Raw genomic sequence first — 23,721 nt, forward strand, 5'->3', positions numbered from 1 at the left:
CATTATGACTCTTAGCTTCTTTCTCCTTCTATGTGCAAGCATATAGGCAGAAGAAAACACTGATTTGTTGTATCATGATTTCAAGATCAGTGCCTTAAAGCAGCTTTACCATCTGTTGTAGAGTATTATTGCCATTGCAGTGGTTGGGGGTAAGCTGGACAAGTCCACATCCACATGTTTAGTTCCTGGGGGAACCTTGCTGATACACAGCAGTTCATTCAGCAGCATGTTCAACACAGGAACTGACAAGCTGTTGAGAAAGAAAGGAAAGAGTGAATCAGATACTTCCTACTTTAATCCTACTTCTGGCATGTTCAGCTAGGACTGAACCTTCCCTGAGACAACAAGAAGGCATGCAGGCTAGACTGCATCACTCCAAACCAAGAATAATTGCACTCAATTACTAATTTAGCCATCATTGGAAATTTGAAGTGATCAGCTCCTGCCTGAGTGCTTTGGCTCTTGTGAAGTATCTGCATTCTCTGCAGCCAGCACTGAAAGCAGGCAGGGAAACAAAGGTCATTTGGATGTGGTGCTTGGGATTTAGAGGTGAACCTTGCAAAGTAGGGTTAATGGTTGGACTTGGTGATCCTCAGGGTCTGTGGCAGTTTGGGCTGGGTGCCTCCTGCTGCTGCCACACAAGATACACCTCTGGTGCCCCAGGTGTCCAGCCCAGGGTGGACACAGGAAGCTGTGTATTTCATACCCACAACATCCTGCACCCTATAAACCTATCAGCAAGGTCTCACACTTCCTCTTGCTTCCCTTGCTGCTCCTGTGGGAGATGCTCCCTATCTGCTAATGGAAGGGGAGTTATCTCAAGGCCTCTTGAGCCTGGCTAGGCCTCATGCCAAGAGGTGAAGGGCAAGCTCAGATCTGGCCAGCTGAGATTAGCCTAACAGTGGAGGGGGGAAGAAAGAGCCATGGGGATTTTGGGTATACCCTCAGGCAGGGAGAAGGGGAGCACTGGGAGGCTTCTGGGTATGCTATAAGGAACTTTGTATGCTTTGGGTTTGTCACTGTGTAAAACATTCACTGCTTTTCCATCTAAACTTTCCATCACTTTTGCAACCCATTTAAGTGAGTCTCATTTTTCTGCCCTGGTGAGAGGCAGGAGAGGATCTGCCTGGCCTTCTAACCCAGGACAGGGTCTTTTCCAAGCAGAATGTTGCTGTGAAACCATACTTTCAGCAACTAAAGCCAGAATTCCTGGTTAGCAGAATTTAGTTCCTGTGTCACACCAAACCACCAGGAAAAACTCTGTGTGTTAGTTGAAAAACATGTGAGGCCCAGTAATTTTGTTTTCAGTGGCAAGAGTGGACAGCAGCTCAAGCTGTTATTTCACTCTCTTTTAACTACCATGAGTGAACCTCTGGGTACAGTCAGTTAAAAAACAAAAGCATGTTTCTGAATTTAAAACAATCTCAGGCATCATGAGCTAAGAGAACAGGGACTACTATACAGAGATGCTAAATCACAGCATGTTAGGGGTTGGAAGGGACCTTGAAACATCATCCAGTCCAACTCCCCCTACCACAGCAGTATCAGCCAGGGCAGGTCACACAGGCACACATCCAGACAGGCCTTGAAAGCCTCCAGAGAGACCTCTCTCAGCAGCCTGCTCCAGGGCTTTGCCACCCTCACAAAGTTTTTCCTCATGTTCACATGAAACCTCCTCTGCTCCAGCTTGCATCCATTGCCCCTTGTCCTATCCCTGGACATCACTGAGCAGAGCCTGGCTTCAACCTCCTGACACTTGCACTGTAGATATTTATGAACATTAGTGAGGTTAATGAATGAGTTGAAATGGCTTCAGACTGGCTCTCAGTAAAACACCACAGGTGGACAACACTATTGCTATCAAAACCCACAACTAGTTCAACAGGCACAGAGCAGGGCTGATCAGGATTCTACCACATGGTTCAGTGGTGAACTTGACAGTGTTGGGTCAATGGCTAGAGTCCATGATCCTTAGAAGTCTTTCCCAACCTAAATGGTTCTAGGATTCTACTGAAGTTACAGCCAGAGCAAGACTGCCCCACTAAGATTTTACACTGCTGAAGTGCAGCTGCTTAATGTGCTTAGCACTGCCAGAGTAAAGAAGTTTCCAATTGTTCTACCTCAAGCTATTCAGCAGCCAAAATTATTTGGGTTTAAGAAATCCAAAGGATAAATGCAAAAGTGAAGTTTATGTTTCAACCTCAGTCTGTTGAATAGTCTAGTTCATAGATGTACAGAGAGCTCTTTACATCACCAAAAATGAAGCAAGACCTCCAGCTTGGGGCATATCAGAATGGGGAAACTTAAGCTAGTTTTGTCACTGCAGGAAATGTAACCTAAAATCCACCTTCATCCAGTTTAGATGTGCACATCTTACCAAGATCCACTACTCTGCTCTTCCTTTCTACGTTATAAATAGCATTGAGTTACTCACAGACATTGCCTTCACCGAACCCCTTTCCTAACTCAGATTAAATCCAACTCGATTTCAGTTGTTACACCCAAGATGACCTTTGAGGCTGCCTTCCAATCTGGTGCCATCTGTGAATCCCCCTTTGTTAAAACAAAGCTCTCAAGCCACTCAATTTAGCAATTTCAGCATGAAGATGTACAGACCTTTTCTCTAGCACATCCAAATCCCACCTCAGGTGAGCAGCAACTTTCAGGGCGAGAAGCTTCAAGATGCGGTTCCTTTTGTTATCAGGTGGTGGCTGGACTTGGTTCTGTTCGTTCACTGATGGCTTTGAAGCTTGCTCCAAGAACTGGACAATCAGCTGCACTGGTGGGGGATCTGCAAGAAACCACAGCCATGCTTCAAATTCTTTGTAAGCAGCTACGAACAGCCCTTGTCTGGTGGGTTGAAAGTCCTCCCCCACCACCCCATGCCCCAGCATTAACTTTGCCAGACCAGCTCAGTTGGAAGCAAATGGAAGCTGCATTTACAGGCAAAACTACAAGCTACAGGGGAATGCAATGAAGATGTACAAAATATACAGGATTTACAATTAATGAACAGCACAAGGAACCCTCCCCCCCAGCCAAGGAGCAGGGGAAGCTACTAGCTTCTCTCTCCTTGCCTCCCCCTTGACCCCTTGCACACTAAAGAGCAGAGGAGTTAGCACCAGTCACAACAAAGGCAGTGCAGCCAAGGTCAAGCAGAAGCAAGTTAGTATCTCTCCCAGAGCAAAGAAGAGAGAGAAGAGAAATTGGTTTGGTACAGCTAGTTTTAGTTCCTTATCTCTTCCAAGGGATCATTTAAAATCATCATCATTTTCCTTTTTACACCAAATAGTGATTTGTTTACATTTTATTACTTTTCTGCTCAAGATCTTTAAAGGCATAGCCTAAAACTATCACACCTTGGCATTGGTACAGCTGACACTTGCCAGAGTCTATTCACCCGATTCACACTATCAACCTCTCTTTAATGCTCAAGTCTACCTGACCACGGTAACCATATCCCCATAATTCTATCTTTGAATGAAACAGAATCAACCAGGTTGGAAAAGACCTTCGAGATCACCCAGTCCAACCTATCACCCAACACCATCTGATCAACTAAACCATGGCACCAAGTGCCTCATCCAGTTGCTTCCTAAACACCTCCAGTGATGATGACTCCACCACCTCCCTGGGCAGCACATTCCAATGGCCAATCTCTCTTGCTGGGAAGAATTTCTTACCACCCAGCTTAAACTTCCCTGGCACAGCTTGAGACTGTGTCCTCTTGTTCTGGTTGCCTGGGAGAAGAGACCAAGGCAGACTCGGCTTCTATTCATTCATTCCAGCTCTACGGCTGCGCAATTTCAGCCTTTACATCTCTTAGTTCCTGCCGCTAGCAAGACCTTAGGGGGAGAAAGCCAACTGCAAGCTGTAATGGTCCTTTTACGACCACCAAAAATAAACAACGCACTACCTTTCCATAAACACAAACTCACACGCCCATGGCGGAAAACAGATTAAACAACGACGTTCACCAGGGAAAGATAACGCTAAAGGAGTGAAACACGCCGTTTGCGTTAACCAGCTCGGCCGCACATCCACCGGGCTCGCCGTCCCCGTCTCAACCTGCGCACACACCGCGACCTCCCCACCACCGAGCCGCCGCCACCGCAGCGAACAGACTGCACACCGCCCCTCATCACCACCCCCTGAGGCTCCTCCTCGCCCCAGCCTGCCCTCCCAGCGGGCTGGCGACCGAGCTACCAGCGCCGGGGCAGCAGAATCCGGCGGCGCCTATCCGGGGGGCAAAGCCAGAAGCGAGGGAGGGAGCGGGGCCGGCCGCGGCAGGGCGGGCACAGGGGAGGCGCTGCGCGGCCGCCAGCAGCAGGCCCCGGGAAAGCGGAGGCAGCGGCCCAGCTGCAGGCCGCAGCGGCGAGGAAAAGACCCCGCAGAGCAACGAGCGGGCATTTCTTCCCCGGGGCCCCGGGAGGAGCCGGGGAGCGACACGCCAGGCTGCGCTCAAAGCCGAGGCGGGACGGCGGCCAGCAAGGCAAGGCCGCGCCGCACGCACCGGGAGAGGGCTTCTGCAGGTGCTGCTCCAGCAGCTCCTCCTCCAACAGGAACTCGAACCAGGAGGTCTGCGGCGGCGTGCAAGGCCGGCTGGAAGTGGCGGCTTCCCGGTCCGCCGCTTCGGCGCTCATCGCTGCTGCTGCTGCCTGCCCCGAAGGCGGCCGCGCAAGTCGCACCCTGCAGAACGGCGGCGGCACCAAGATGGCCGCGGCCGCCGCCCCCGTGGCGCAGCAGAGGGGAGGAGCCCCGCAAGGGCGGGGCGGGGCGGGGAGGAGCCCCGCAAGGGCGGGGCGGGGCGGGGCGGCGGCCGGCATGGCGGGGAGGGGAGCTGGGGAGAATGAGCCAGCAGTGTGCCCAGGGGGCCAAGAAGGCCAGCGGCATCCTGGCCTGCATCAGGAATAGTGTGGCCAGCAGGAGCAGGGAAGTCATTCTGCCCTGTGCTCTGCATTGGTTAGGCCACACCTTGAGTCCTGTGTCCAGTTCTGGGCCCCTCAGTTTAAGATGGGACATTGAGACTCTTGAAGGTGTCCAGAGAAGGGCAACGAGGCTGGGGAGAGGCCTTGAGCACAGCCCTGTGAGGAGAGGCTGAGGGAGCTGGGGTTGCTTAGCCTGGAGAGGAGGAGGCTCAGGGGTGACCTTACTGCTCTCTACAACTATCTGAAAGGTGGTTGTAGGAAGGGGTTGGTATCTTCTCCCAGGCAACCAGCACCAGAACAAGAGGACACAGTCTCAGGCTGTGCCAGGGGAGGTTTAGACTCGAGGTGAGGAGAAAGTTCTTCACCGAGAAAGTCGTTCATCATTGGAATGTGCTGCCCAAGGACGTGGTGGAGTCCCCATCCCTAGAGGTGTTCAAGAGGGGATTGGATGTGGCACTTGGTGCCATGGTCTAGTCATGAGGTCTATGGTGATAGGTTGGACTTGATGATCTTTGAGGTCTCTTCCAACCTTAGCGATACTGTGATCCTGTGAGAAGGCAAACGAGCACCAGCTGGTAGCTTCAGCACCCCCGCACCGCCGCTGCCTTCCTTCCACCTGAGTCCCCACAGTGGAATTCAGCGCTGAGTCCCAGCCCCGCCTGCAGAGGTGGCTTTTGCTACCCACACTCCCGGCAGCAGCCCGCAGGCTCCTAAACCCTCCCTTTTCTTACCGCTCCCAGCTTCCCTGCCCCTGCTGCTGCTTAATTAAATAAAGGTAAAGGATGGGTTTATGTTTGTGGTGAGCTGCAGCTAGCTGCAGAAGGGAGCAAGGAGGGAGTGCCCAGAGCTGGCCCTTGCAGTGGTCGGAGCAGGCTCCTGCAGCTCAGCCTAAAGTAAAACTCAAGCTGCCCCAGGGGAAGTTTAGGCTGGAAGTGAGGAGAAAGTTCTTCCCAGAAAGAACCATTGGGATGTGCTGCCCAGGGAGGTGGTGGAGTCACCATCCCTGGAGGTGTTCAAAAAGGGATTGGATGTGGCACTTGGAGCCGTGAGGTAGTGGGTGATAGGTTGGACTTGATGATCTCTCAGGTCTTTTCCAACCTTATTGATTGTTTGAAAACGGCTAAACCTGCCCCCTCCTCCTGCCCACACATACCTTAATGCTTCGTGAAAAGGCAAAGACCTCGATCCATGAAGAAGGGCAGACTCAAATCCAGTGGCAGAAGCAGCTACTTCCACTGTTGTCAAGATGTCCACATTTACACAGCTCCTATCTTTGTCTATGCTGCTCTAAGCTGCAACTTAGCCAGGAGCTGTTTCTCAAGCTTTTCAGATATCCTCCTTCCTAAGACATTAATGTCCAGGGGGGAAGGAAGATGATCAGCAGAAGCTTTTAACTGTTTCAGTCATTTGGCTGAATTCCTCAAATATTGTACCCAGAAGAGTTCATGAAGGCTGCACAGCAAATTTTCAGTGCAGATACACGTTGCAGATCCAAAGCAAATCTCTTTTGCCCCAGCCATTGCTGTAAGCAGCTAGGTTGGTTTTCCTTTCCTACAGGCAACCACAGCTTCTGCAGCAAGCAAAGCTGGGGATGCTGCATCAAACTAGTGCCTGGTGTGGCCCTTTCTCAGCCTCAGTCCACCTAACTATGTAGCTAGATAGTGACCCAACAGCCAGAAACATTCTGCACTTCGCTCTAAGGGGTCTAGGACACAGAACTGTTCTCTTTCTTGTTTTCCATGTAGCCCACTACACGATTTCACCACAATGCAATTTATCTTCTGTTGTGCAAAGAATCGTTGAATGATTCTCAAGCATTCTCAAGAATGAGTCTCAAGCTGTGCCAAGGGAAGTTTAGGCTGGAGGTGAGGAGAAAGTTCTTCCCAGAGAGAGTAGTTTGCCATTGGAATGTGCTGCCCAGGGAGATGGTGGAGTCCCTGTCCCTGGAGGTGTTCAAGAGGGGATTGGACTTGGTGCCAGGGGTGGCACTTGGTGCCATGGTTTAGTAGTCATGAGGTCTTGGGTGACAGGTTGGACTTGATGATTTTTGAGGTCTTTTCCAACCTTATTGATTCTATGATTCTATGATAGAATGGCTTGGGTTGGAAGGGACCTCCAAAGGTCATCTACTCCAAATTCCTCTGCAGCGAGCAGGGGCATTCTTAACTAGATCAGGTTGCCCACAGCCCTGTCGAGCCTCACCTTGAATATCTCCAGGAATAGGGCCCCAGCCACCTCCCTGGGCAACCTGTTGCAGTGTTCCAGCACCCTCATGGTGCAAAACTTGTTCCTAACATCCAATTTCAATTTACTCTCCTCTAGTTTGAAGCCATTGCCCCTTGTCCTATCAATTCTTCACTGTCTTCAGCTATTTGATGGGAGAAGATTAACTACTGCTTCAGCTTTCCTGAGTTTAATTCACCCATAGGTAACATGTTCAAGCTTCAGAATATGAATGACAAGATAGTCCTGTGGGAGATGGCAGTGAGCTTGTTGGCATTATTTGTAGCACATTGTTCAAATGAGTCTCTTTTGGAAGGGACAGTTTACCAATAACTAAGCTAAGCTTCACTTGCTACCAAATTCAGAAGAGGCAAGAGTAATAAAAATTACATACATTTTGTGCCAGCATACTAAGAGTCCAGGACTCAGAACAGTGGTGTTAATGAAGCTCTGGGCCTCAGCTGTTTTCACCTGCAGCAGCCACATTTGTAACATCCCCAGCTGTAAGAGACTTTCTAGGTTCTTACCACACATCTTTAGAGAGGAGGAAACCTTTACACCGAGCAAGATGTGGCTAGAGGTTAATGCAGCCTTTGTTTCTTTAATGAGTTTGCAAGACCAGTCGATTCCCAGCCACGAAGGAATGGCTCATCCTGACTCTTTGCTCCAAATCTCTCTCAGAAATATTGCTGCTTTGGTATCACATTATTTTTTTTCAGTGTATCACAGTAATTTTAGGGAGTGGATGCAGCTTGTTTATTCAGTTTACAGGCTGGCTTTGTTCAATCAGTTTTCAGTGCAAATTGTATTTATTCTGAGAGGATCAAAACCACAGAATTGTCAGGGTTGGAAGGGACCTCAAGGATCAGCCAGTTCCATCCCCCCTTGCCATGGGCAGGGATGCCTTCCAGTAGATGAGGTTGGCCAGAGCCACATCCAACCTGGCCTTAAAAACATCTCCTAAAACCATTTTGCACTTTTTATGCTAAGTAAAATGATGAATAGTGAAGAAAGATCTGATTTTAAAGCAGTATTGATAAATAAAATGATGTGTCAGCTCGTGGCATGGAGAGAAACACTCTGAACTGGGTTAGGAACTGGCTGGAGGGCCAAGCCCAGAGAGTGGTGGTGAATGGTGCCACAGCCAGCTGGAGGCGAGTCACTAGCGGTGTGCCCCAGGGATCAGTGCTGGGCCCCATCCTCTTTAATGTCTTCATTGATGATCTGGATGAGGGGGTTGAGTCAGTCATCAGCAAGTTTGCAGATGACACCAAGTTAGGAGCAGATATTGGTCAGTTAGAGGGCAGAAGGGCTCTGCAGAGGGACCTTGACCGACTGGACAGATGGGCAGAGTCCAACAGGATGGCATTCAACAAGTCTAAGTGCCAGGGGCTGCACTTTGGCCACAGCAACCCCAGGCAGAGCTACAGGCTGGGGTCAGAGTGGCTGAGAGCTGCCAAACAGAGAGGGACCTGGGGGTGCTGATTGACAGCCCCTAAACATGAGCCAGCAGTGTGCCCAGGTGGCCAAGAGGGCCAATGGCATCCTGGCCTGTATTAGGAATAGTGTGGCCAGCAGGAGCAGGGAAGTCATTGTGCCCTGTACTCTGCACTGGTTAGGCCACACCTTGAGTCCTGTGTCCAGTTCTGGGCCCCTCAGTTTAGGAAGGACATTGAGAGACTTGAATGTGTCCAGAGAAGGGCAACAAAGGTGGGGAGAGGTCTGGAGCACAGCCCTGTGAGGAGCGGCTGAGGGAGCTCCTCAGCCGCTTAGCCTGGAGAAGAGGAGGCTCAGGGGAGACCTCATTGCTGTTTACAACTCCCTGAAGGGAGGTTGTAGCCAGGTGGGGGTTGGTCTCTTCTCCCAGGCAACCAGCACCAGAACAAGAGGACACAGTCTCAAGTTGTGCCAGCGGAAGTTTAGGCTGGAGGTGAGGAGAAAGCTCTTCACTGAGCGAGTCATTCATCATTGGAATGTGCTGCCCAGGGAGGTGGTGGAGTCCCCATCCCTGGAGGTGTTCAAGAGGGGATTGGATGTGGCACTTGGTGCCATGGTCTAGTCATGAGGTCTGTGGTGACAGGTTGGACTCAATGATCTTTAAGGTCTCTTCCAACCTTGGTGATTCTGTGATTCTGTGTGATTCTTGAACACTTCCAGGGATGGGGAATCCACCACCTCCCTGGGCAGCCTGTTCCAACCCCTCACCACTCTCTCAGTAAAAAAGCTTTTCCTAATGTCCTCTGGCACAAGTTAAACCCATCTCCTCTCATCCTATTGCTGGTTACTTGGGAGATGAGAGCAACACCAGCCTCATTCCAACCTCCTTTCAGGAAGTTGTATAGAACAATGAGGTCTTCCCTCGGCCTTTTCCAGACTAAACAGCCCCAGCATACAAGGGTATGACAACCTCCAAACCTCTCACCAGCCTCGTTTCTCTTCTCTGACTTGTCCTGATTCAGTCCCAGCTTTGGCCTGGATGACATTCTAGCTTCTTTGCAATACCTGCTGTCAGCTCTTCTGTTTTCCAGCTGCAGACTTTGAAGAAGGCTTTCAAGTGAAAAGCAAAGCTGGAAATAAAAGCTTACTGAATAGAAACTTTTTCCAGGTCTTACAACTGCTTTTGAGAGGGTAAAACTCACAGCAGCCAAGTGCTACTCACAGCTAGGATCTTTCTACTCTTTTCACAGGCTCACAGGATGGCAGGGGTTGGAAGGGACCTAAAGAGATCATCGAGTCCACCCCTCCTGCCAGAGCAGGACCATACAGTCTAGCTCAGGTCACTCAGGAACACATCCAGACAGGCCTTGAAAGGCTCCAGAGAAGGAGACTCCACAACCTCTCTGGGCAGCCTGCTCCAAGCCTCTGTGACCCTCACAGTAACGAAGTTGCCCCTTGTGTTGAGGTGGAACCTCCTGTGCTGCAGCTTACATCCATTGCTCCTTGTCCTGTCCCAGGGAGCAAGTGAGCAGAGCCTGTCCCCTCTCTCCTGACCCCCAGCCCCCAGATATTTATAAACATTTATTAAATCCCCTCTCAGTCTTCTCCAGACTGAACAGCCCCAGGGCTCTCAGCCTCTCCTCATCAGGCAGTGCTCAGTCCCCTAATTATTCTCGCAGCCCTCTGCTGGACTCTCTCCAGCAGATCCCTGTCCCTCTTGAACTGGGGAGCCCAGAACTGAATGCAAGCAATTAGAATAGAATAGAATAGAATAGAATGGAATGGAATGGAATAGAATAGTGTAGAATGGAATGGAATGGAATGGAATAGAATAGACCAGGTTGGAAGAGGCCTTCAAGATCATCACGTCCAACCCATCAACCAATCCAACACCACCCAAACAACTAACCCACGGCACCAAGCACCCCATCAAGTCTCCTCCTGAACACCTCCAGTGATGGTGACTCCACCACCTCCCTGGGCAGCACATTCCAATGGGCAATCACTCTCTCTGTATAGAACTTCTTCCTACCCTCCAGCCTAAACCTCCCCTGGTGCAGCCTGAGACTGTGTCCTCTTGTTCTGGTGCTGGGTGCCTGGGAGAAGAGACCAACATCCATCTGTCTACAACCTCCCTTCAGGTAGTTGTAGAGAGCCATAAGGTCACCCCTGAGCCTCCTCTTCTCCAGGCTAAGCAACCCCAGCTCCCTCAGCCTCTCCTCACAGGGCTGTGTTCCAAGCCCCTCACCAACTTCATTGCCCTTCTCTGGACACCTTCCAGCAAGTCAACCTCCTTCCTAAACTGAGGAGCCCAGGACTGGACACAGGGCTCGAAGAGTCAGACAGAGAAAGCCTCACCTGTCTGGGCAGCCCTTAATGCTGAGTGAGGTGGTGTGTGTGCTGTCAAGACAAAAGCTGACGAGACAACTAGAAACTTGAAGTGTTTTGTACTTAACATTTGCAGTAATTATTCCATGACTGCAATTAAAAAATAATTAAATAAAGGCCCTACCCCTTGCAACCCACCTGATGGGATTCATAGTCATGCTAGGGAGAAAAGAATTCAAGTTCTTGCATCCAGGATAACTCTAGTAAGTCACACAAAGAACAAGGCATGCCATAACGCTATTGTCTACAAATCCTACGTCCCAGAGTTTCCCAGAAGATTCATGCTTCAAAAGGCCTCTGCACTTCTACCATGAAACAACAGTTTGTCCAGTGAATACAAAAAGAGGCTGCAGATGATTGCTCCTGGGAAAAGTGAGAATATTGTACTACTGGAACTAGCAACTTGCATCAAGTAAGTTCCTTGATGTACCTTAGATAAATACATATATATATATATATATATATAAAAAAAGGGGTATTCTTAGAAGTAGTGTCCATATGTCATGGCAATGTGTCAAGTTCCTTTAGATCCTGTTACAAGTGCTCATTTGAGACCTTATAGAGTTCTTTAAGCATGTCAAACTTTGAGCCCCACTCTTGGAGGCAATCATAATTCAGATCTTCATCCCCACTAGCGGAGTCTAAGGAACTAAGGCTCCCTGCTAGAGAGCATTGCCCTTCCAAGCAGTAAAAATGAATAGTGTCAGCTGGAAGATTCTGTAGAGCGTTGTCTGCATCCCAGATGATTTGAGACACATATTCCTTTAAGTCTGGGATGCTGGAAGCAGCTGATGGTGATGGGGTTTGATGTGCATGTTTTGGAAGCGAGTCTCTTTCGGAGCCAGTGGGTGTCCTGGAGTGTGGAGCAGCTGCGCTTGAGGAGAAGTGGGGGATGGTATGGAGAGGTTTCTTCAGTTCATCTATATCATAAGCATTCTGGAGAAAACAAACACACACACCCCAAAACAGGGCAGGGTAAACATCAAGAGAAACAACACAAAAAGAAGCAGGCTTAAAAACAAACAAACAAAAGTTATAAAACTCAGTGCAGGACCAAAGCGGATTCTGTGAGCTCTCTACAAGCTGAAGAGAGGGCATCGTTCAGAGGGCCAAGTTTTGATCATACCATTCTGGTCATTCTGACCATCTGCATAATGACAGTCTTCATAAGATTCATAGAATGATTCATAGAATGGGTTGGGTTGGAAGGGACCTCCGAGATCATCTGGTTCCACCCCTCCTGCCATGTGCCACTCGATCAGGTTGCTCAGAGCCACATCCATCCTGGCCTTAAACATCTCCAGGCAGGGGGCATCCACAACCTCCCTTCAGCTAAATCAAAAATGCTGTGTCCAGAGCAGCCCCATCACAGGTGGCTACAGCTGAGCAGCATCGAGAGAGGCACAGACTGGGTTAAACCAGAAGCTTCCTACTCAAGAGTACTCCGGGTTAAATTAAATCAAACCAGCAAAGCCAGTTGGGTAAGGACAATACATTAAATAAAGGTCTTGGAAAGGAAAGTGAGAAGAGGATGGATTTTCAAAGACCACACTGAAGCTGCACCATACCTGGTCATGTTCTCCACCTCCTTCTTCATTATAATTGAAGACATTTTCTCTAACATCCTCCCAGCTCTCACGTTCCTCAGGGATGTGGTAAATTCCTCCCTTCCGAAACCCTGAGCTTCCCCACTGACTCCACACTGTGTAAGAGACCAAGAGTGCTGGAAGAAATAAGGACACATAGTTGTTTGAGGTGACAAAGCCTAATGCATGGTAAACAAGTACTTATATGACTTCTGAGACATTAAATTAACTCTTAATGGGACAACCAAATTCCCAGGTAAGAAATGAGCCATTGTTAACACAACAAGCAATTTCTACTCAGCAATGTAAAGAATCAGCTATGGATATTACTTCATAAACTTCATTAAAAGGGTATTTTACTTACCTAAAGGAATCCATTTAAATAGAAGGCATTTTGGCCAATCTCTGGCCTTTCACCAATCCTGAGTAAATAAGATACCCAAAGTAAGTAAAACACTGTTTTAATGAAGGTTACCAGCGTAAAGAAACTGCAGAGTCTTTACTATTCTGAGAGGTGTCTGCAGGGTTTTATGGCGTTAGTAACTTTCCAACCAAGGTGCAGCTGAAACCTGACATGCTGTGGACATCTCTTTCTGCCCCACAATCTTAACTGAGGCTTGCCTGTTCAGATCAGAAATGTCTAGATGAAGATCTCTTCCTCCCCAGAACACAAATGGCAGGTACTAGCTGCAGGTCATAGAATGGTCTGGGTTGGAAGGGACCTCCAAAGCTCATCCAGTCCAACCCCCTCTGCAGTCAGCAGGGACATCCTCCACTAGATCAGGTTGCCCAGAGCCCTGTTGAGCCTCACCTTGAATATCTCCAGGGATGGGACCTGCACCACCTCCCTGGGCAACCCGTTCCAGTGTTCCACCACCCTCAAAGTGAAGAAGCTCTTCCTAACATCCATCTAAATCTGCTCTTCTGTAGTTTGAAGCCATTGTCCCTCATCCTGTCACTCCAGGCCTTTGCAAACAGTCTCTCTGCAGCCTTCTTTCCAGTGTTCCACCACCCTCATGGTAAAGGTCCTACTATTACAAATGGGGGGGCTCAGGGCAGGTGGGATTTCAGTTGGATGCGGCTGCACAAAGATTTGCACACAGAGATGGAAAGCTGTCACTTCAGAATCACAGTATCACAGAATCACCAAGGTTGGAAGAGACCTCCAAGGTCATCAAGTCCAACCTGTCACTACAGACCAAGAAGGACTGCAGAAAAGTGATTCTAAAAGAAGTCCTCAAACTACTAGAACTGGCCTCAGCTAGTGTGTGCTGATGCCTGTCCCTTAGCACCCTCAAATGAGCTCCCAGCTAGTGATCTCCAGAAAAAAAGTGAAACACTGATCACAAAATCCAAGGGGAAAGCAGACTTGAGTCAATGCAGCAAGGTATGAAAGAAAGAAATAATGTACTGGTTTTCCTACCTAGGAAGACAAGGAGGCACATGCTAATTGCCAGAATAGAGCCAGAGCTGAGTCCAACTGGTCTTGCAGCCTTCACCTGGCTTATTTCACACCATCTGCCTCTGTAACCTTCAGGGCACTGACAGATTGTCTTGTCTTGGGATTGAGCCACACAGGTACCCCCATTTCTACAGGTCCAGTGCCCACAAGGTGATGAGGTACAGTGTCTGAGCCCTGTAAGGTTGTCAGTCACTTCTACTTTCCCAGCTGGACACCTGAATAACAGAAGAAGATGACATCTTTTAGGCAAGCAGGGCACCTTGTAGCCCCCTTCAGGTACTAGAAGGCTGCTCTAAAGTCTCCCTGGAGCCTTCTCTGCTCCAGGCCGAACAGCCCCAACTCTCCCAGCCTGTCCCCACAGCAGAGGTTCTCCAGCCCTCTGATCATCTTGGTGGCTCTTTTCTGGACCTGCTCCAGCAATTCCATGTCCCTCTTATGCTGGGGGGCACCACAACTGGAGGAAGTGCTGAAGGTAGGGTCTCAGCAGAGCAGAGGGGCAGAATCCCCTCCCTGTGCTGCTGCTCTCCCTGCTTAGGATGCAGCTCAGCACACAGCTGCCTGCTGGGCTGCATGGGACCATTGCTGGCTCCTGGGGAGTTTGTCATCAGCTGACACCCTCAAGGCCTTCTCCTCCAGACTGCTCTTAAGCCATTCCTCACCCAGCCTGGGTTTGTGCTCAGGATTGTACTTGGTCTTGTTGAACTTCATGGGGTTGGCTTGGGGCCACCTCTCCAGCCCGTCCAAGAATGACCCATCTTGGTTTTTAGGACTGCAGAGACCAAGTGGTTTCTTCCAATAGGTAATTGAACAGAAATGGCCATATTTTAGCTGAGCTGAAGGAATTCAAGTGGCTCCTCCTCTCAGTCCTGCATGTATATCTGGGGGGTTCCAAACAGAAATACCTATGTTTTGATTTGCATGTTTTAACATACATTTTGGACATTTTCTTTAGAGAGTGGATCTTAGAATCATAGAATTGTTAGGGCTGGAAGGGAACCTCAAGGATCAGCCAGTTCCAACCCCCCTGCCATGGGCAGGGACACCTCACACTACAGCAGGTTGCTCACAGCCACATCCAGCCTGGCTGCAAAAACCTCCAGGCAGGAGGCTTTCACCACCTCCCTGGGCAACCTGTGCCAGTCTCTCACCACCCTCATGGGGAAGAATTTGTTCCTAACATCCAAGCTGAATCTACCCATTTCTAGTTTTGTTCCATTCCTCCCAGTCCTGTCACTCCCTGACACCCTCAAGAGTCTGCAGGAAGCAAACAAAGAGTTTTGACTGCTTGCAGTAGTGATACCGTAAGATATGAAATAGGTGAGGGAAACATTAGACACTACTGAAGTAAACCTGGCTGAGGGTTATGTTTCCTTAATCAGCATCTGCAACCAGAATTCTGGAAGAAATCTACTACTGGAGAGTCTTCAGTGTTTTTTTGCCCCTCTCTGGCAAGCAGCAGCAGGGAGGTTTGCTGTTGCCTGAAGTAAGGTGGCAAGAGAGAGCTTCCCAACCACCCAACCCCGGATGAAAAGCAAAGCTTCGTGTACCGGCACTCGTATTTTCTCCACAGGTCTACACACAGGAAAGGGCTGTAGCAGGGCTGGCTGCTGCAGGCACTGGAGTGGCAGCCCATGGTGACCCCTTGGCGCCTCAGAACCAGGCCAAACTCTGTGCTTCTGCCTTCCACCAGAAGTGGTTGGCCATTCAGCTGGACATCCCGCATACAACCTGCACCGGAGCAGGGGAGTGTGCAGAGAAATACATCAAGTTAGCATCTTCCCCACCTCATGCCCTGCAGCACTGCAGAGAACTAGAAGCATTCTTTAAAAAAGACCTTTATACTGCTTTATTTTACTATTAAGAGCAGCTACAGGGCCTCTGTGTGTGTGATCAATACTTCTTCAGGACAGCTTGGTTGTACCAGTGCAGTGGTTTGACAGAACTGTGCTATGAACCAGAACACCGCCACTAAACTGATCTAGATTTAAAACATCATAGAATCATAGAATTGTCAGGGCAGGAAGGGACCCCAAGGATCAGCCACTTCCAACCCCCCTGCCATGGCCAGGGACACCTCACACTACAGCAGCTTGCTCACAGCCACATCCAGCCTGGCTGCAAACACCTCCAGGCAGGAGGCTTCCACCACCTCCCTGGGCAACCTGTGCCAGTCTCTCACCACCCTCATGGGGAACAACTTCTTCCTAACATCCAAGCTGAATCTACCCATTTCTAGTTTTGTTCCATTCCCCCCAGTCCTATCACTCCCTAACACCCTCAAAAGTCCCTCCCCAGCTTTCTTGCAGCCCCCTTCAGATACTGCAAGCCCACAGTTAGTTCTCCTTGGAGCCTTCTCTTCTCCAGACTGAACAGCCCCAACTCTCTCAGTCTGTGTCCATAGCAGAGCAGCTCCAGCCCTCTGCTCATCCTCATGGCCCTTCTCTGGACACCTTCCAGCACCTCCAGATCCTTCCTGTAATAGAGGCTCCAGAACTGGACACAGTGCTCCAGGTGTGGTCTCACCAGAGTGGAGTAGAGGGGGAGAATCACTATCCAACATCTTAAAAAGTCCCTCCCCAGCTTTCTTGTATCCCCCTTCAGATACTGGAAGGCCACAATAAGGTCTCCTTGGAGTCTTCTCTCCAGACTGAACAGCCCCAACTCTCTAAGTCTGTCTATATAGGAGAGGTGCTCCAACCTCCTGATCTTCTTCATGGCCCTTCTCTGGACATGCTCCAGAACCTCCATATCTTTCTCATCTTAAAAGTGAGGCTGAATGAGAAGCAGTTAAATGGAAAAAGCTATCTACTTGCTGAGCCACAATCTCAGAGTCCCAGGACCTCATTCCAGGAGATGGAGAGTGCACCATGAATTTCCTTGCTAATCCTCCTCCTATCAGGAGGTGTTGTATCTGTCCCTTAAACTCTTCTGCAGCAAAAAGAGAATGAAGATCTCAACAGCAGTTCCCTGCTTGGAGCCTTTGGCAAGGGAAGTACAATTTTTAAGTGCTATTTTGAATTGCCTACAGGAAATCTCACTAGGACCAGATACAATGGCAAGTAGAGAGTTGAACAAGGGCTCTGAATTCCCTAGCAGAGGAGCTGGGATTTCTTGGCCATAGTAATCTCTTAACTGGGTTTTAGGCTCAAAATTGCCACTTTGAGGCTTTAATTCCCTCCTTTTAGGAACCCATCCTATCACTCACCTTGGAAATCGCTCTCTGAATGATTGGGAAGGCGGTTTCCTAGCACAATGCTTGCCCAGTCCATTTCAAACCATCTGTTGGTACCCAGGACAGAGGTCACTTCTTGATCACCTCCACCACTATTAACCCTCAAGGTAAACTCATTGTTGTAGCGCTCCATGGTCAGGAGAACCCACTGGCCGTTGTTGATCCGTGACGTCCTCATTCTCAGAGAGTGGGTTTTGTCCCCCAGGCTGAAGTTAACACTAAAGAAACCCTCAACCACCTAGAGGGAGATGATAAAGATCCTTGATAACAGAGAGGTACTTATGAATGTTGTTAACATGTCCTTCCTCAGGAAATGGACCTGAGTGATTAAACTGAGAATGGCACTCCTCTCTTTAAGTGCTTTAGTCCCAGATGAAAATGACAACAAATGCAGGTCCAGGCATTATCAACTCTTTTCACAGTGTCACAGTATCACCAAGGTTGAAGGAGACCTCAAAGATCATCAAGTCCAACCTGTCACCACAGACCTCATGACTAAACCATGGCACCAAGTGCCACATCCAATCCCCTCTTGAACACCTCCAGGGATGGGGACTCCACCACCTCCCTGGGCAGCACATTCCAATGATGAACGACTCTCTCGGTGAAGAACTTTCTCCTCACCTCCAGCCTAAACCTCCCCTGGCACAGCCTGAGACTGTGTCCTCTTGTTCTGGTGCTGGTTGCCTGGGAGAAGAGACCAACCCCCACCTGGCTTCAACCTCCCTTCAGGGAGTTGGAGAGAGCAATGAGGTCTCCCCTGAGCCTCCTCTTCTCCAGGCTAAGCAACCCCAGCTCCCTCAGCCTCTCCTCACAGGGCTGTGCTCAAGGCCTCTCCCCAGCTTTGTTGCCCTTCTCTGGACACGTTTTCCTTACAATTCACTTCTAATTCACATGAACCTTTTTATCAGTCTTCTCCCTACTGGTGTCTACCTCTAAGTTATCATGGAATGGCTTAGGCTGGAAAGGACCTCACAGCTCATCTACTCCAGCCTCCCCCAGCATGGGCAGGGAACCTCTCAACTAGACTCAGCTGCTCAAGTCCTCATCCAACCTGGCCTTGAACACCCTCAGGGAGGAGGCAGCCACAGCCTCTCTGGGCAGCCTATTCCAGAGTCTCACCACCCTCACACTGAAGAACTTCTTCCTCAGCTCCAGTCTCACCCTGCTCTCCCTCAGCTTCAAACCATTCCTCCTTGTCCTGTCTCTAGACACCCACAGGAAAAGTCCCTCTGCAGCCTTCCTGTAGGATCCCTTCAGCTATTGGAAGGCAGCTTTCCCACAGTTTTCTCTTCTCCAGGCTGACCCTCCTGTTACAATTGGAAGAGCACTGAGGCAGGATGGCTTTTTGACTGCTGACCTCCAGCCTGATGCATCCATTGCCATCTGCAGAGGCCAAGCTGAGGAGCGTGCTGTGTGAGATCCGGGTGCGCACCATCAGCTGGATCCGGGTGCTGCGAGTGCTGAGGATGCTTCTTGGCTCATAATGGATCCAACTGTCCCGTCCAAAAGCCCATTCTGGAAGAACTAAACACAACACACATGAAAACAAAGCCACAGGCAGAGCTCAGGGTCACACAAGTAGAAATCCAAAGAGCACCCAGCTTACCCTGGGGCATTTAGTTTGGTTCCCAGGACATGAAACATCAAATGGTCAAGGGGCTCAGTCTCTGCACTCTCTTTTCTTCTCACTGTTTCTCCTGTTTTTTCTCTCTGGAAGTGTGTTTTCTTTTCTCCTTTTTGTTATTCACCTCATATTATTATTCCTAGCCCACTGTTCCCTACTAGCTCTGCAGCTACAGGGTCTAGCTGATAAGCAGGGATGAGTTTTCATGGGACATTGCAGTGACTCCTGTCCCCCAGCCCGCTGCTCCTAGCTGCGAGCATGGCTCAGCCATTCAGTCCCACCTGAACACCAGCATTTTGCAGCCACATAGATCAGAGGAAGCTGGAAGCAACCAAATTTTTCCTGAGACACGAGGATATATCTGTAAGATTTTGAGTAATCACTTTTGGAGCACTTGGTTTGTCTCACAGGCATGAGGGGTAGGAGCCAATAGAGCAGTGGACTTGTGAACCAGCATCCCAAGACAATGCAGAAGAGAGTAAGATTTAAGTAAGATAAGAGAATAAGACTTAAATCTTGTCTTACAAGCCCTAGGAGGAGAAGCTGAGGGAGCTGGGGTTGCTTAGCCTGGAGATGAGGAGGCTCAGAGGAGACTTTATTACTGTCTACAACTACCTGAAAGGAGGTTGTAACCAGGAGAGGATTGGTCTCTTCTTCCAGGCAACCAGCACCAGAACAAGAAGACACAGTCTCAAGCTGTGCCAGGGGAAGTTTAGGCTCAAAGTGGGGAGAAAGTTCTTTCCAGAAAGAGAGATTGGCCATTGGGATGTGCTGCCCAGGGAGGTGGTGGAGTCACCATCCCTGGAGGTGTTTAAGAAGAGCCTGGATGAGGCACTTGATGCCATGGTTTAGTTGATTAGATGGTGTTGGGTGAGAGGTTGGACTTGATGATCTCGAAGGTCTTTTCCAACCTGGTTAATTCTATTCTATTCTATTCTATTCTATTCTATTCTATTCTATTCTATTCTATTCTATTCTATCCTATCCTATCCTATCCTATCCTATCCTATCCTATCCTATCCTATCCTATCCTATCCTATCCTATTCTGTTCTAAATCTAGGCAGATGTGGGGCACTGATGCTGATTACAGACTGTACCCAGAGGGAGAACGTGGAGATGCAGGGCAGGTAAAGTCCCAGTAAAAACACCTGTAAATCACTTCTGATTTCTGAATGGTGTTCAAATTTTGCCCTTCCTTGCAGTGTCCCCTGAGGTTTTCCCTACCCCTCCTTACACACTGCTGTTCTGTGACAGACAGTCCATGCTGATTGTGTGCAGGGTAAGGCGTTTGCTGGAGCCAGCTTGATGCTATGTCCCTGCATGCATCCAATGCTGTGGTCCAGGGGCACTGTGCATCCTTCAGCTCATCCTAATGATAGACACAAATGCAATTCTCTCTGGTTTGCAGATGGAAAATTTGACCTGACCATAGCTTGAGGGGTATGCCCCCAGGTTTCCCAGAGAGAACATCCCAAGCTGGCAACCTCATCACTTGTATAACCACTGCAAGGTGCTAATAGTGCCAAGTTCATTAAGCTGTGATCAGAGGAAGGGAGCACAATGTAGAATGTTTCATCTCTCACCACTGAGAGACAAAAGATGCTGTGATCAACAGGACCAAACCACCCATACAGCCACTTGACTCCCCTACAGAGCAAAGCAGATCTCAGGAAGACCCTTATAGAATCATAGAAACAACCAGGTTGGAAAAGACCTGAGCGATTATCAAGTCCAACCAAGTACCTAACACCTCCTGACAACTAAACCATGGCTCCAAGTGCCACATCCAAGCCTTTTATGAACACCTCTGGGGATGGGAATTCCACCACCTCCCTGGGCAGCACATCCCAATGGCCAATTACTCTTGCTGGGAAGAACTTTCTCCTCACCTCCAGCCTAAACTTCCCCTGCTGCAACTTGAGACTGTGTCCTCTTGTTCTGGTGCTGGTTGCCTGGGAGAAGAGACCAACCCCCACCTGGCTACAACCTCCCTTCAGGGAGTTGCAGAGAGCAAGAAGGTTTCCCCTGAGTCTCTTCTCCAGGCTAAGCAACCCCAGCTCCCTCAGCCTCTCCTCACAGGGCTGTGCTCAAGGCCTCTCCCCAGCCTTGTTGCCCTTCTCTGGACACGTTCAAGTGTCTCAATGTCCTTCTTAAACTGAGGGGCCCAGAACTGGACACAGGACTCAAGGTGTGGCCTAACCAGTGCTGAGCACAGGGCACAATGACCTCCCTGCTCCTGCTGGCCACACTGTTCCTGATGCAGGCCAGGATGCCATTGGCCTTCTTGCCACCTGGACACACTGCTGGCTCAAGTTCAGCTGCTGTCAACCAGTTCCCCCAGGTCCCTTTCTGCCTGGCTGCTCTCCAGCCACTCTGACCCCAGCCTGTAGCACTGCATGGGGTTGTTGGTGGCCAAAGGGCAGCACCTGGCACTTGGACTTGTTCAATGCCATCATGTTGGACTCTGTCCATCTGTCCAGGTCCCTCTGCATCTGTGAGACAATCTTCACTAAACAAGAATTAGAAGGCTCTTTACATAGCTGTAGGTCTAAATCATTCCCAGAGTACAGCATGGTCTTATTATGCTACTCAGTTCAAATTCAGAGCACTGTGTTTGAAGCTGTTCCCACAGACCCTCACCAGGAATTTCTCCCTAGCCCCTGCAGTACCTTTCTCACACGTTGGTCCCGTGTATCCTGGGGAACAGTCACAGTGAATGAAATCCCAACCACCAACACACTTGCCATGGGTGCCACAGGAGGACACCCCACCCCTCTGGCACATTTCATCCGTAAGGACACAGCCAGGAGTGCTGTTCAGGGACTCTGCAGGGTGCTCCAAATCATAGACCTGGAAGAGGATGAAGCAGCCTCACATCAGATGTCTGCAGTTCACAGCAGTGAACCCAAGACTGGTCTTAGGAGCCCTACCTGACTATCAACTATGACATTGCGTATGCAGCCAACGAACCCTCTGAAATGCCTTTGGGAATGGTGGTGAGGCAAAATCTTCTTAACTCCCCCCAGCTGCAAGGGCTGATGGCCACTGAAAAGTCTGTTCATGCTGTAGGGGAGAGAGGGAAAGAAAGAATTAGTGGCATGAAAAATGCAGCAACTCTTTCCTTAGCCCTTTGGACTAATCTTGTTTCCAGTTCTTGTTGCTGGTTGATGGGGTTGGTTGGTTGCTTACCTTTGAGATCCCCCAGTCTCTCCAGAGGCTTCACAGGCAGACAAATCTATCTGGGACATCTTCTTGCTGATGCTGTCATTGTCTCTAACTGAGACATTTACACAGTGGTCAAGAACCAGCTTCATTTTCTAGAGAAAGGCATCCAGAGACATGCACACATCTTAATTACTCATTTCACATAGCAGGAGAGAGAATGATGACTAACAGTTACAGAGCTGGAAACTTTATTAAAGTGAGAAAACCCTTCCCCACATACTAACCTGGAATGCTATTGCACTTGCTGTGCAACTAAGGAGCCACACAAAAGGAAGATCTAATTCTACTGTGACCATGCCAAGTCACTGACACAGCAGGAGGGCAGATGGGATTTTCTTGGGAGCTTTCTGCCAAATCAGAACCCAGAGAGGCAATCTAGCAGAGCAGACAGTCTGCCAGGCTCCCCATCTCACATCCTGGTATGCCTCTCAGCTTGTCTTATGTGGGAGAGGAAAGGGGAAGTCTAGCAGATGCCCTCACCATCAGCAAGATGTTCCCCTTACACAAAAGCCTATCTGCCTCCTTTGTGCTGCATGGCTAAAGTCACTTCTTGGGGCAAGGTTTCCAGCCCTGAGAAATTAAGGATGTTTTTCACTTCATCAGTCTAGGAAGAACTTAGCTCTTGGATTTGGGGAAGGACTATTTAGAAGGGCTTATAGGGATAAGGGGCAATGGATTGAAACTGGAGCAGGGCAGATTTAGGTTGGCCATCAGGAGGAAGTTCTGCACAGTGAGAGTGGTGAAATACTGGAACAGGCTGCCCAGGGATGTGGTTGAGGCCCTGTCCCTGGAGTCACTCAAGACCAGACTGGATATGGCTGTGGGCAGCCTACTGTACTTGGAGGTGTCCCTGCTGCCTGCAGGGGGTTTGAACAAGATGCCCTTCGAGAGTGCCTCCCAACCCAATGCAATCTGTGAATCTGTGAATCATCACAGCTCTGCAGTCTCAGCAACAGACAGGATCATCAAACAAAGCAAGCAACAGGACCAGTTTCAAAATTGGATTGAACTTCCCCAGGCCTTGTTCTGCTTCCTTGCTTCAAGGCTGAGGGGACATCTGAGCTGACAAACTTCAATCCCTGCTGTTGCAGAGAGGATGAAAGATTCATTGATCAAATAACTCTACAGAAGGGAGAAAGGACTTGGGAAAACAACCAGGTCCATGGATTAGTGCTTCCACAGGACTGCCCATATTTACACTTGCCTTTCCATCACTGATGACCTGGATGTGGTGCCAGCGGCGATCTGCAACCTGAGCTGTTTGTGACAGCTGCAGGAAGAGCTCCCCAGAGCTGTGGCTCACAGTCAGCGACGGGACACCCCCAGAGAGCTCTGCAAGGGAAAGGCTTATTGGAGACATGCCACCTGTGTTCCCACTCAAACTCAGCTGAAACAGCTGTTGCAGCTAGGTTTTACTTGAAGGAGTTTCTCAGTTTAAAAGAACCCAACTTCTAACACAGTGCTACAGGATGCCACAGGGACCTTGGCAGGCTGGACAGATGGGCAGAGCCCAAGAGCATGAGATTGAACACATCTAAGTGCCAGGTTCTACACATTGGCCACAGCAACCCCATGCAGTGCTACAGGCTGGGGTCAGGGTGGCTGGAGAGCA

The 23,721-nt window shown here is 49.5% G+C and overlaps 2 protein-coding genes across 2 annotated transcripts in view; both read right to left on the minus strand.

Annotated features, from left to right (window-relative positions):
- The window catches only part of INTS8 (integrator complex subunit 8), a 38,524-nt gene extending 33,872 nt beyond the window's left edge, over positions 1-4,652 (minus strand). The window contains exons 1-3 of the mRNA XM_054167355.1: positions 4,514-4,652; positions 2,617-2,791; positions 110-250 (exon numbers count right to left, since the gene is read on the minus strand). Coding sequence (XP_054023330.1) covers positions 110-250; positions 2,617-2,791; positions 4,514-4,643 — 446 coding nt within the window. The 5' untranslated portion in view covers positions 4,644-4,652. The remainder of the gene's footprint in view (positions 1-109; positions 251-2,616; positions 2,792-4,513) is intronic.
- A 6,826-nt stretch (positions 4,653-11,478) lies between these two features.
- Positions 11,479-23,721, minus strand: part of LOC104302451 (neural-cadherin-like) — a 59,115-nt gene continuing 46,872 nt past the window's right edge. The window contains exons 23-32 of the mRNA XM_054167391.1: positions 23,314-23,441; positions 22,074-22,201; positions 21,815-21,947; positions 21,554-21,734; positions 18,617-18,783; positions 17,230-17,494; positions 15,572-15,752; positions 13,986-14,239; positions 12,545-12,699; positions 11,479-11,912 (exon numbers count right to left, since the gene is read on the minus strand). Of these exons, the coding sequence (XP_054023366.1) occupies positions 11,511-11,912; positions 12,545-12,699; positions 13,986-14,239; positions 15,572-15,752; positions 17,230-17,494; positions 18,617-18,783; positions 21,554-21,734; positions 21,815-21,947; positions 22,074-22,201; positions 23,314-23,441 (1,994 nt within the window). The 3' untranslated portion in view covers positions 11,479-11,510. The remainder of the gene's footprint in view (positions 11,913-12,544; positions 12,700-13,985; positions 14,240-15,571; positions 15,753-17,229; positions 17,495-18,616; positions 18,784-21,553; positions 21,735-21,814; positions 21,948-22,073; positions 22,202-23,313; positions 23,442-23,721) is intronic.

Source organism: Dryobates pubescens, chromosome 14 (genome assembly GCF_014839835.1).
Source record: "Dryobates pubescens isolate bDryPub1 chromosome 14, bDryPub1.pri, whole genome shotgun sequence".
Classification (NCBI taxonomy): Eukaryota; Metazoa; Chordata; class Aves; order Piciformes; family Picidae; genus Dryobates; species Dryobates pubescens.